Raw genomic sequence first — 13205 nt, 5'->3', positions numbered from 1 at the left:
GTCGTCTAGCCATCACAATTTGAGGACAAAATGTTCGACTGCTGCCTAATATATCTCACCAACCGACAGGTGCCATGATAACCAGATAATCAGTGTTATTCAATTTACCTCTCAGTGGTCATAATGTTGTGGCTAATCGGTGTATGCAATCTGTAAAGTTCATTGCATTTACTAAATAAGTTTCTTTTTTCCCCCTCAGCCTGCCTTAGCTAGGTCTGCTACAGAATGAGACTGTAGCTGTGCTGGACAGCACAACCACACAAAATAGGCAAAAATGTGAAAGACAGTTGTGACCGTGCTGGTTTTTCTTGTCTATGATCCTGGCTTTTCTACTTTATGTGACTAGACTGTACCTAGCAGAGTCTTGGGGTTGGTTAGACCCAACTGGACCACTGGATTCTCCAGAATGGCCTGGAACAGCGGGCTGTTGGTGTCAATGCCTTTGTCCATATCTTCAGGAGAAGGTTTCCTGTCTCCCAGCAGCCACTCACACTGCAGGACGGAGAGACACAGTGTGAAACTCACTTCCCCTTCTGGTTTTCATTTTTCTTAATACCATAGCAGAGCAGTTAATTTGGATTATTACTCTTAAAAACAATCAAGTAAGTCCATATTGTTTAGTCTTGAACTGATTAAGTGACAGTGGTAGCAATGGCCAAACGTGGTCTGTATAAATTGCTGTAAGCAGCATAGCTTGAAGGTGAAAGAAAGTGAAGTCAATATGATTTATATAGCCCAAATATCCAACATTTGCCTTAAAGGGCTTTCCAATCTGATAATTCAGTAGCAGCACAAACAGCTGGCCAAAATAGAAAACCATTTCTCAAATCATGTATTTTTTCAGTAGCATCTCTGCTTGCAAACATAAACCTACCGCAGCATCCTGTTGGTTGTTATTCACCCTCAGAGCATCAATTACTTCCTTTTCATCAAACCCCATCTCCATCAATGCAATGACAGCCTGCAGAAAAAGACAGTGAGTTTAGTTTGACTTCTCAGTCTAATTGCAACAACATACACAGTCAGAGTCCTACAGAGCCTGGCAGCTGTCTTGGGAGAAAGACAGTTCATTTGTGGTGGAAAAAGTAGCTGGGAACAAATGGCAACTACAGTGGAAGTGTTTTGTTGGAAGACAGGGTTTTAATCACTTTTCTATTTCTGGGGATACTGGGAGCAGTGTTCCTCAGGAAACTGAGGTACATCAAGATCTACAATTATGGAAATGAGAGGACTGCGAACACACGCAGAGTGATATAAAAACTCTACAACTAAAGCCACTGACACACACTGACACAAGGGTCCAATATACACAAAGGCCAGCTACGGGAAAGTGTAACCCTGCCCATCCTAGCAGGATGTGAGCTCCAAGATGAGTTTTTGTAAACATAAGTAATAGTCAAAGTACTGTATGAAAGCTCCCACTGGATAAAGCCACTCACTCTTGAGTCCGGTCTGAACTCCCGTTTCCTGCGGATCCTCTTGAAGATCTCTGTGAGCTCATCCTGCCTGCTGCTCTCGTCTGTGCTTGACTGGCTTGAGAGACTGCGGAGAAGGTTTGGACCGGAGGCTGAGGCTGAGGCTGAGGCTGAGGGGCCTGGTGTGGCAGCAGCTGTGGCTCCCGCTGCCCCAGAAGAGTCCTGGCCTGGTATTGGTGCGTCTACAGAGGGGTCATCTACATGCTCGATAAGCCACTCCATTGCCTGGGTCACCGACATGCTGCAGAAAGACAGGGCGAGGTGAGGAAAAAGGTTGCTAGGATGATTATATTATAGTTGAGCTACACAAAAAATAAGAATTGTCCTCTGCAACCGGACAGTGATTCATTTGAACACTCTGAACTTCCAGAGCTGATAATAGATAAATGCTGACACATTACAAATAGTTTGGCTCATGTTGTGAGTGAAATGTTATTAAAACAATTCAGACTTACTGGTTCAATCTAAGAGCTTTGATAGCTCTGCTCTCAGGGAAACCCATCTCAGTGAGCTGCTGAAGGGCTGTTTCATCCACCCGATCCTCTTCATCTTCGTCCAACATCGCTACAAACAAAAAGAGATCCGTGAACAGAAACTAAGGGCTGGGCAAAATTTGTGAAATGTCATCACCGTAATCTGTTTTTACAACAACAACATAAAAGATATGTAAAACAAATACTTTGAATGAGGTTTACTTCATTGAGCTAGATAGCAAAAACAAAAAAACATCTCATACCTGTCAGAGTTTTATAATAGTGACTGTAGGATTATTGGTTTGGACTAGTAAGTAGTTTTAAGGGACTGTAAGCTTTACCATTGGCCTTTTTGAAGAGTTCAACAGCATCAGGGTTCAAGGCAAGAAGCTTCTGAGCGACTTCAATGAGGGAGACCAAGATTTTTCTTAGCTCTGTCTGAAACTGGAACACAAACACGTACACATAAATGCAACAAAAAAAATAAAAAAAAACAGCAAAACACAATTCTGCATTTTCAAAACTGTTAGAAATATTCTTATTTACAGAATCTGCATTTTAGATAGTAATGTTTTCTTTACACCCCATAAGGTAAATTAATTCCACCAAGTCCTTACATCTCTAATATTATGCTGGGTAACAGTGCGGTCAGTGTGGCGTGTGGACATGTTGGCGGTAGCTTTCAGAATTGCTTCTTTGTCTGGAGCCTTGTTGTCTTGTTTCTTCTGCGACGACCAGGATGAACAACAGAGGAAGATGATTAAAAGCAGGCGAAATAAAGACACCACATTCCTGATGCCGGTTGTGCAAAATGTGATTTAAACATAAGGACGTTTTGTTTTGTTGTAATGACACCAAAAGTTGATCCAGCTTACCTTTTCATCTGAACTAACGTCTGCCATCTTTGGAGGGGTTGGTGGTGGTCTTTTCTTTATGAGCAGCAATACGTCTACAACATATATGAAACATGGTCAGATCACAGAAAATAGTGTCTGACTGCCATTATCCCAAAACATATCAAATGGGGTGTTACATACCTTTATCTTTGAGATTTTCATCAGCGACAGTTTTAGTGTCGGTGAGGACTCTCTCTGTAGCAGCATGTATGAGTTTATGGTGGGTGAGTGTTTTGGGGTCTTCTAGACTTCCATGCACGTACTATAAACCAAGCACAATGTAAAGTGTCTTCAAAATAAACAGTGTACAGTGGGGATGCAGCTATTGGTTCTTTTCATCATCATGTTATCAATGACAAAAGTGACTTCTTCAAATTGTGTTTTTTGTCTGAACAGCAGTGCAAGTATTCAATTAAATATTAAAACATTAAAATAAAACTGACAAGTAGCAAATGCTCACATGAAATAAGCTGATACCTTTGGGTAGTTCTGGCATTTTTACTTAATAAGTTGCCTAAATGATTAATCAATTATCAAAATTGTGGTTGATTGATTTTCTGTCAGTAACTAGAAACACTAGGTCGATTAATTAGTTGTCAATAGGTTGATTGACAGAAAGGTTATCTGCAACAATAGTGATAATCTATTCAAATATCACATTACAGATCATTCTCCACTGTGAGAGTTTTTAACATTTTATCTTACGATGTTTTATAAACTAAATGACTTTTAAAATGCAGTTAATCAACTAGATGTTTTGGCACTAAGCCTATTAAAGTAACTGTAACCTAATATGAAATTCAAGCTTTTATCATGATGTCTGTGTCCATAAGTTGATGTTACACAAAATATGCCACTGAAAGTACATTCCCCATGCTGTCATGAGACAAACACTTTATGCTATAGGCCATAGAAGGACAAGTGAGATGAGCTGTGTAATAATAGACAGCCAGGAAAGCAGAATGCCTCTACGACTAGACTCTATGAAAACAGAAAAGGGGCAGAGTCGGACTGGTCGCTAACTTAAGAGGCATAGCCAACCCGCTAAATTATAAATAGCAAAGTCTACCCAGTTGCTATAAATACAAAGCCAGTGACACCGACACTGACAGTTTACACAGAGGGTACGGTGCAGTGCAAACACCCCGGGCAGAGGAGTGACAGCACAACAAAAACAAGCAGCCAGGGAGAAAACACAAACAACCCCCCCCCCCAAAAAAAACCTACATGTTTCAAGCACTTCTCCTTCAGTTTCTCAACAGTGGTGTCTTCCGTGACCTCCTCCAACCACTCCGTGCCGTCCATGGTGCAGATATGTATTTTCAACACTTTCCCGGCGAATATCTTCTCCTCCTGGACGAACATAGCTGCAGCCTTCAAAGTAAAGAGTACCAGTCCAGTGACGTTAGCTAGCAGCACTTGCTATGTGCTCCTGGCAAGTTAGCGTGCTATCGTTAGCAGCCAGCTAGCCGTCGTTTGTGTGAATCCGCCGACAACAGGGCGAGAGCAGGCGCCGATTAGCTCAGGGCCATCTTCGGTTTCCTCTCTATGTTTTCGGTGCGGTGGCAGCCGATTATTTTCCACCAAGTTGTGTATTATTCGCAGCGAACACACAGGCAGCCAGCCAGCGAGTACCCTATTTTTACTGTAATGTTTGAACTCTGAACTCTCACGGTGCTACTACCGGTGCATCATGGGAGCTGTAGTTCTGTTGAGTCGCAGGTTATTCCGTGGATGAAAAACAGACACTGTTCCTGAAATCACACCAGTTTTAAAAACACACTTACCCGGGGGGAAAAAAAACTCAACTTGCGATAAGAAAGGATGATTTAACATCCAGGTAAAGCCAACCTAAATATCAACAGACACTAGACCATTATCTTTGAATTCATAATTATTCTTTCCCCCAAAAATTATTTTTTTAAATGTCCTAAAGCCAAAGAAAATGTCTTGAAATGGCTTGTCTGATCCCAGCAATAACCCAAAAAACCCAAAGATATTCAGTTTAAACATATAAAAGAGAGATTACTATGATTTAGGAACCAGAGATTTGTGGCCCTTGACACACTGTAAACAGTCAGAAACTGGGGATTAATTGGGACCCAGACCTCTTTGTTTTGCCATAACAGGTTAATCCAGTCATAGCAATAAATCATGCAAAGATTTCTTTATTTAGTATTGGCTTTATCTGTTTGCACAATATACACGTTTCAGAAAGAGAGCAGCTGGACCTTTCATGAAGGTAAATGAATTGTGATAGATGTGTCACTAGAGGGAGACATAGTACGTAAAATATAGTTAGCAAATATTAAATATTAAATTGTTGCAGTGCCCAGTGTATGAAGAGAAACGTTGCTTAATAATAACTGAATGACATATTATTTGTTATCCATAACTATCAAAGGCATGGGCTTATTATGTGTTTATTGTAGTGGATCTATAATTATTTATCTGATCACTTGTTTCACAGTGTTTAAAGAATATATTGATCTTTAGAGATCTTGTACAAGAATATAAAGTAATAAAAGACAGTTCTCATAAGTTTAAGACACACAAGTGTCCTTTATTATAACAACAAACATTTTTACAGATTGAAAATGAAAAGGGGAAATACATTTCTTGCAAATTATAACTTTATAAGAGGAAAGAAACATATTGCAGATATTACAATTTTACTACAAACTAATATTTTTTTTAAATTATAATATTTTGCAAACTATACGAGGGAGCGTCTCATAAAGCGTTGACGTGGACACAACTGAGAACTTAGCCAACAGTTTTTTACCAAAATGTAACAAAAAAATTATAATATGCACAAATGGTTGCCTCACTTGAGTTTTATGTGTTACAGAACAGTAAATAAATATGAATTTATAAAACCTCAATATTTATGTATTTTCCCTTTTTTATGAGAAAAAAGTCTCCAACAATATATTGTATCTATTTGTATATAGTTCAAATTTATTTATGCATAAGGGACAGTAAAATACAAAATATATATTCTGTTCTGTTTGACATTTTAGAGGCTGTTGACTGGTGCGAGACCTATCAAAATTGCATGCTTAAGACATCAGATTTCTTAAACAAAATCTTGCTTACAAGGGAAATGCATAACATATTTACAAAAGGAAGAACACAGCCATAGGCTCAAACTAATAGGAGGGAGAGGGGAAATGAAGTTTCCTTTTCCCTCAGGACAACAACATACACTGTGGCCAACGGGCCAGTTCTCCAACACCACAGGACTAACAGATACTCAAGCCTGTCTTAACTGCCAATCTCCAAGATGGCTGTATACTGTACAACATATCACATCTCCACCACATCTCTACATACATATGAAGGCAATCAAATCTAGAGGCACAACATAATGTTGTTCAATTGATTCAAGACATGTACACAACTCTAGAGAGTGTAACTAATGATGTTTAAAAAGGGGGAAATTGTGGAAAACAGCTCCAAATCATACAGGACCTGTGTATGAAATACAGGAGTTCTGTTAACATTCGCAACTTGTTTATCACCGACTGACTAAGAATATTTCCCACACTTACAACAAACTGAAATAACACTGAAACTTAAAATGTGCTCTATAAAATGCCCCTTAATCACGAGTTTATTTATAAACAAGATTATACAAAAGAAAAAACAAAATATAAACAAAGGTTGAGAAATCATATGAAAAAAAGGCAAATACTAAAAGTCCTTAAGGAAATAAATACCCAGTGTGTATGCTGAGGCTTCACTGCAGAAAAGAAATACTAAAGGAAAAGTCTCTCTAGAGGACTTTCTTGGTCCTGCGTATGACCCAGCACCATGGATCCCCGAAATTTCTGTAAGCAGGCAATGCGTATAAATAAGGCATTAATAAATAAAAAGAATGAATGAAACACAGGTGTTGCTGTTAGTATAAAAGCGTATAAAATGTCCTATTAAATCGTGTTTACAGCTTTGCCCTTTTTCTATTTTTTTCACAAAGAGTGCCTTTTTTTTTAAAAAAAATATACAGCAGCTCATCTGGGCAAAAAGATACAAGCTTTTTATTTGAACTGTTCAGGTATATGTCCAATCTGCGACTGCATGCTTGTCGGTGGACTTGAAATGCCCTCTGACCAGTCGGACATGTTGGAATGAGGAGATGAACTTGACCACTGATCGGGGGAGCCGGGGGAGGGGGTCAGAAAGGGGTGGTCAGGCACCTGGACCTGATGGTTTGGGGTGTTGTCCATGGGGCCTGAATAGCTATGCTGGGAGGGTGGGGTGAGGAACTGAGTGCTGGGCATTGACTGGTTGATGGAGGAGGTCATAATCTGGGTCTCCTGCGGCAGGATGGTGTGGATGGGCATGCTGGAGCTGCCTGTGCCCTGCTGGAGCTCCGGGGAACTGAGCTCCACGCTGATGAAGTTCTGGCTGTTGGTTGTGTTTGAGTTCTGGTGCTGCAGCTGGATGCTCTGTTGTTGTTGCTGTTGTTGTTGCTGCTGCTGCTGCTGCTGCTGTTGCTGTTGTAGCTGCTGCAGGTTCTGTATCTGCTGCATCTGCTGAGCCTGCTGCTGCATGATGTGGGGCTGTGGACCCAGTCTGGTGCTCTGGATCCCCTGGTAGTTCATCATCTGAGATAGGCTGGTGGCGGGGTGGCCGTTGTGGAGGGAGGCCATCATCCCGTGCTGCCCTCCCTGATGCAGACCTCCCTGACCACCAGGAGTTCCTCTCATGGGGTTGAACTGGCCCGGCTGGCTCATGTTGCCGTGCATCCTGGACAGCCAATCGCATTGGCCGTTTATTGCACTCTGGCCACCGGAGCCAGACACGGGCAGATGGGTCAGTCGGGGAGGCAGTGGGTCAAACTGCATTCGAGCCAGCTCCTGCTTGTTGGGCATCACCATGTGGTTAACAGCCAAGTGTGGGTCGGACATACCCTGCAGATGGTTCAGGGATACAGATGGTGACTGCTGGAAAGGTGAGGTCATCATGGGCGGCGAGGCCACATCGGAGACATAGCCGTGTGGAGACTCTAAGGAATCAACTGGTGACAAAACGGCCGAGCTGTCCAGGAGGTTCCCGGACTTCCCGTCCTGCGAATTCTTCTTCTTCACCTTCATGTCTTTGCCCTCCTTGCAGCCGATGCCCTTGGCGCTGGGCTTGCGTGCCTTTTTGCCCTGGCCTTGACCTTGAGGCTGGGGCTGCTTCATGCCACCCATGTAGCCGTTGGGCGAGCAGAGAGGGGGTGACAACGTGGTGCTGAGTGACCCCCCATGCATGTGAGGACTGCGTACCAGGTTGTACTCATCCATCAGGCGCACAATGTCGTGATGCATCCTCTCCTGCGCAATGTCTCTAGGTAGCCGGTCCATGTGATCAGTTATTTCTCTGTTGGCGAAGTGGTCCAGTAAGACCTTGGCAGTCTCGTAGCTTCCTTCCCTGGCAGCCAAGAATAGAGGGGTTTCCTCCTGAGGCAGACAGAAAGAAGACAACATGTTAAGACGAACTCCAGGTTTCGGAAAGATGTTTCATTCTTGCTTTACAGAACTAAGAGGAGGACGAGAGTTTTGTTTTTTACCTTGTTGTTTTGCATGTCCTTGTTGGCACCGTTCTTGAGAAGCACAATAGCAGCCTCCACGTTATTTACTGCTGCAGCCCAATGCAGAGCTGACTTACCTGAAGAGACAAAAACAGGGTGATTAGATCTAAAGTGCTCTTTTGATGCAATTGAGGCTGTACGTTGGACTACACTAAATTACAATGATTTTTGGACTCATATAAGTGGCATAAAACAAAGAAACTTTACCGAAATCATCAATTGCATTGACATCAGCATGACAGTTAATGAGTTCCTCCACCATGCCTTCCACTGCCAGCCTGGCAGCCAAGATTAGGGGTGTAGTGCCATCATGCATGCGGGCATCCAAGTCTGTGGCGCGGTTCCTTATCAGAATCTACAGAGACATACAATAGGTTACTCTTTCTGAGCTAAACACGATTCAATTGTCATAATCAAAATTTCATACTTCAAAGGTTGAGTCAAATATTTTAATAAATGCACAATTTACCCTGTACTGAATGTGAATTCACCAATTTATTGTTCAGTCCAGAAAATGTCAGAAAATAGTTAAAATCTTAATTTCTTAGTTCAAGGTGATATCCTTAAATTGCTTGTTTTGTCGGACTAACAATCTTGAACAATGTTCAATTATCAGAAACATAAAAAAAAGAAAAGCATCAAATAAATTATTTAAATAATTGATTGATTGATTATGTGAATTGACTAATTCCTATTTTCAGCACTAATACTTTAACTATACCACCTAGGAAACACATTTGTTATATGACAACCCACCTGGAACACCCCCTGGGCGTCAGCTGCCACAGCAGCATGCAGAGGCGTCCTGCCCATGTTGTCCTGGATGTTGGCGTCAGCGCTGGCCTCCAGCAGGCGCTTGGCGGCGTCAGAACGAGCGTAGCGGGCAGCCAGGTGAAGTGCGGTTTCACCTGTACGGTCAGTCTGGTTGTGAAGGTTAGCGCCCTGGTATATGAAGTCGTTGATCACGTTGGCAGAGGCATCCTCCTCTTCCTCGCTGTTGCCCGTTTCTAAACCTCCCCCGCTGCAGGATGCAATCATCAGCGGTGTGAATCCATCTGGACACAGAGTGGAGAAAGGAGACGTGTTTATGAAAAAAAAGGTAACTGCATGGTCAGCACAGCGCAAGCCCGGTAACTGCTGCAAAAAAGTCAGGAGGCTGCACTTCAAAGCAGCAGGCGGATCAAAACAAAGCAACAAACAAATCGAATGTGGATTTGACACTTTTGCCTGGGTTGAATCATTACAGCTCTCTCCTTTCGATAATGGATTCTGATCAAGGCCCCGGCACAGGAGAAGCTTCAGAAGGAAAGTGAAGCTAGGGGGATAGAGGCCGGGGCTTGCTAAAGCTAGGCTGCTGCAAAAACGAAGCATTAATATCTAACTGTGAGAGGCAGCTCAGTCAGTCGACTTGAATGGGTTTTCTCCTCTTCAAAAGGATAGCAAGCCCCAGATCTCGCAGATTTGGTCGATTCAAGTGCATCGATCCGCGACGGGGAAAAAAAGTGTGCTCTCAAGTTGTTAACCCTGGTACTTTGATTTTTCATAGCTTTTCTTCGGGGAATTTGGCACTTACTACAAAATTGGGTTTTTGCATTTGATGCCTTCATTGGTTTTTATAATGTGGAACAGAAAAAAACAGAGGCCCATTACTGGTCAAATGATTAATCTGATCAGGAATCAGTGTTTCCCCCCAGGCGCCTGGCTTCCAGCCGGCTGCTTTGAAGAAGATCCTTTACCCTGAGGACATGGGGCTTTAGCAACTCCTACATGCGCGATTGCACACACACACATACACACACACACAAACGCATACATGCACACACTAGAAAAGTGAAATGTTCACTTAGAAAAGGCATGAATCAATTCACACACACATCCATAATGCACACAGAACCACACGAAAAGAGATATTTTACTCAAAAATGTGTGAATCAAGTCTCACACACGCAGACATCCACTACTAGAAATTTTCTTTCAAAAAGTTAAGAGTCAGTCTGTCAACCTTTAAAGCTTGTGACACCTAAAGACAAATCACTGTCTTCTTGCGACCCCTTCTCGTATGGCTTTACTGTGCACTTTATGTGCTATTTTTAGAGATACGGAGATAGGAAACTATTCAGTACTTCACACAAATAAATAAATAAATAAATAAATAAATTAGAGGAAAGTCAGAAATAATAGAGCTAATTTTGTTATTTTTTGTCCACATCCACTGATTCTGCCCACATCGGCTAAGAGCTCCCTATGATTTCCTTAATAGTAAGAGAGTGGTCAGTCACCCACCTGGTCCCCGGACATTGACGTCCATGCAGTCATTCTCTATTTCGCCCTGAGGGGGAGTGGGAGCAATGGAGGGGATGCGCAGGTCAGCAGCGTCCAGGTGCTGCTGCGTCCACTGGCGGTGGTCCGTCTGGCCATCCACCTCCAGTATAGCCTGTTCGTCAAACTGCTAAAACAAAAACAGCAAGAGGTTAGGCGGCTGAAGTGAGCATGGATAAAATCTAATCCTAATAAAAACAGCATTTAAACTTGATTTTAAATAAATGATAACATTTTCAAAAACAGCCTTCAGAAAAATTTTAAATGCACGATAAAATCATTTTCAAATCTCTTTTTTCTCAATCTTTAAAAGCTCCCTTGATATATGTTATATTCCTGTTTCCTTACCCTGAACCGTTTGGCATCCGAAGCTTCATCTTCTTCCCAATCATTTTGGATGTCATCCATGAGTGAAATGTCTGAGGTGTTTTTCAGTGGCCTGTGAAGATGCAGAAAACCCAGTAAAAATCCTCATACTCTATTGCTTCCATCTCATCCGAATCACTCACCATTAATGGTGCAGCAATGCCGAAAAACAAAAGCATTGATTCATTCCATACCCCACCCCTTTGCCCCAACAAGTCAATTAATGCTCACCTAAACCTGCTATATCATTATCATTAATGATCCAGGCAAAACCCCCCTTCCCCAAATTTGACTGATCACCAGTTACACTCATTTTGTCCCTCAGAACTAGCTCTTCAACTGACCCGCAAAGAAGCAGGTACACCGATGACACCGAGCGCCACTGGTGAATAAACGGAAACTTACTTTAATCCCACTGAATCCTCTCCGACAGGTTCACGTCTCTTCTTCTTGCTGGTCTCTGTGGTCTTGAAGCCTTCGGGGAGCCAGAGGCGCCCATGCTCATGGCGGCGCTTTCGGGCAGCCACCATCCCCACTCCGAGGAAGGCCAGTATCCCTACGCCGCCCAGGACCAAGTAGATTGGGTAGAGTTCCTGTGAGTTTTGGGGTTCCACTCCGCCTGGTAGTAAAGGGGATAACATGGTCAAGATGGGCTGAGGAGCAAACGTGGACCGTCAGAAGATAGACCAGGACACCCAGGATCAGCCTGAGTGTTTCGAGCAGAGCTAGTCCGGCTCTAATTCGCCCAACGGTTCCCACTCCAAAAACACACCGCAACCGGCAGCGAACGCCAGAAACTGACTGACGATCCTCACCGCTTGTAAAGCTAGCTTCTACTATCTATTCAGTAATAATCAGAATTGCTAACCACTTTTCATCAAAAAAGGAAAAAAAGGGATGGGGCGTGATAAAAAAAAGAAAAAAGGGAGAAAAAAAAAAAGAACACCACCACCTCCTCTCTCCCTTTTCAACCCAGGGTACCAAGAGACAACTTTACCATTTCTTCTTTAAGAGAAAAAAAGGAGGGGGATTAATGAACTTCAAATTACTGCACGCGCTTTAAGCTGTAAAGACGAAGGATTTATTAGGATTTTCAAGATAACAAAGACTCCCAACTTCTAGCACACTCCCGATCAATTTTTCCCCTTCTCTTTTTTTCCACTAACGATTTTGAAATGATAAACTCCCCCAACCTAAACCCTTAGAGATGCATTAAGTCCTGGTATTACATTCGGCGAGGTGAAGGTTGCAGCAGCCCCTCACACTGTGGGATGAAGTGCGTGTGCGTGCGTGTGTGTGTGCGTGTGTGTGTGAGAGTGTGTTATCTGTGGACGTATATGTGTACATGTCTGTGAAAGGAGGAGAGACAGAGGTAGAGATAGAGTGTTATATTGTGTGAGTAGGGGGGTGGATGAGTTGATTTGCAGCAATTAACCATTTTGGAGCCTGAAGCCAGTGGATTTACACACTGAGGGAAGGATTGATTGTTTAGGCCATGAGATTCACAATTGCATTTGTTCACCGCTGCATAACAAATACACAATCAAAGAGTGCTAGGGTTAGGACCTGACCAGAGGGCGCTTTCAGTTTAACTGTGCGCGGAAGAGCACGTGTCGTATCCACTTGTGCATGAGTGTGCATTTTTGGACACTAAAGCGAGGCCTTCAAGGATCATACTAGTGGTTTTACCCTATTTACAACAAATCACATTTATTTAACATCACAACTAATCATTATGCAAACCTTTCAGTTGTGGTTTAGACTCTTGGTTGTCTTTTCCAAACATTCCTGGCAGCTTTCCTCTCATGTGAAAATCAATTACCAGACTCTTTGAGTTGTGTAACTGTCACAGAGGACATCAAATCTGCATCAATGTTACATCATTGTTGGGTGGTGATGCAGTCTAAAGAATGAGGCTGGCTTTTTTGTTGTTTTAATTAAGGGGCAGCTGTGACTCAGGAGGTACAGCGGTTCATCCACTTATCAGAAGGTTGGCGGTTCAATCCCAGGCTCGTCATTCTGCACGTCGGCAGATATCTTGGCCAAGATATTAAACCCCAAATTGCTCCCGATGCTGTGTCATCGGTGTGTGAGTGTG

The 13205-nt window shown here is 42.7% G+C and overlaps 2 protein-coding genes across 3 annotated transcripts in view; both read right to left on the bottom strand.

Annotated features, from left to right (window-relative positions):
- The window catches only part of ubac1 (UBA domain containing 1), a 7657-nt gene extending 3138 nt beyond the window's left edge, over nucleotides 1–4519 (bottom strand). Inside the window, exons 1-9 of the mRNA XM_035657977.1 lie at nucleotides 4072–4519; nucleotides 2986–3106; nucleotides 2824–2897; nucleotides 2566–2673; nucleotides 2290–2392; nucleotides 1931–2039; nucleotides 1440–1716; nucleotides 875–961; nucleotides 354–492 (exon numbers count right to left, since the gene is read on the bottom strand). Coding sequence (XP_035513870.1) covers nucleotides 354–492; nucleotides 875–961; nucleotides 1440–1716; nucleotides 1931–2039; nucleotides 2290–2392; nucleotides 2566–2673; nucleotides 2824–2897; nucleotides 2986–3106; nucleotides 4072–4209 — 1156 coding nt within the window. The 5' untranslated portion in view covers nucleotides 4210–4519. The remainder of the gene's footprint in view (nucleotides 1–353; nucleotides 493–874; nucleotides 962–1439; nucleotides 1717–1930; nucleotides 2040–2289; nucleotides 2393–2565; nucleotides 2674–2823; nucleotides 2898–2985; nucleotides 3107–4071) is intronic.
- An 863-nt stretch (nucleotides 4520–5382) lies between these two features.
- Nucleotides 5383–13205, bottom strand: part of LOC118325344 (neurogenic locus notch homolog protein 1-like) — a 38743-nt gene continuing 30920 nt past the window's right edge. The window contains exons 28-34 of one of the 2 annotated variants that reach the window (XM_035657972.1): nucleotides 11513–11726; nucleotides 11090–11180; nucleotides 10706–10871; nucleotides 9179–9477; nucleotides 8630–8777; nucleotides 8402–8499; nucleotides 5383–8291 (exon numbers count right to left, since the gene is read on the bottom strand). In XM_035657972.1, the coding sequence (XP_035513865.1) occupies nucleotides 6885–8291; nucleotides 8402–8499; nucleotides 8630–8777; nucleotides 9179–9477; nucleotides 10706–10871; nucleotides 11090–11180; nucleotides 11513–11726 (2423 nt within the window). In that variant the 3' untranslated portion in view covers nucleotides 5383–6884. The remainder of the gene's footprint in view (nucleotides 8292–8401; nucleotides 8500–8629; nucleotides 8778–9178; nucleotides 9478–10705; nucleotides 10872–11089; nucleotides 11181–11512; nucleotides 11727–13205) is intronic. The other variant, XM_035657974.1, reaches the window with a different exon arrangement.

The sequence above is a fragment of the Morone saxatilis genome, unplaced genomic scaffold (assembly GCF_004916995.1).
Source record: "Morone saxatilis isolate NCDOM2014 unplaced genomic scaffold, NCSU_SB_2.0 Contig16, whole genome shotgun sequence".
NCBI classification, from domain to species: Eukaryota; Metazoa; Chordata; class Actinopteri; family Moronidae; genus Morone; species Morone saxatilis.
Note: the sequence above shows the minus strand (reverse complement) of the source record. Positions and strands in the feature narration are given on the sequence as shown.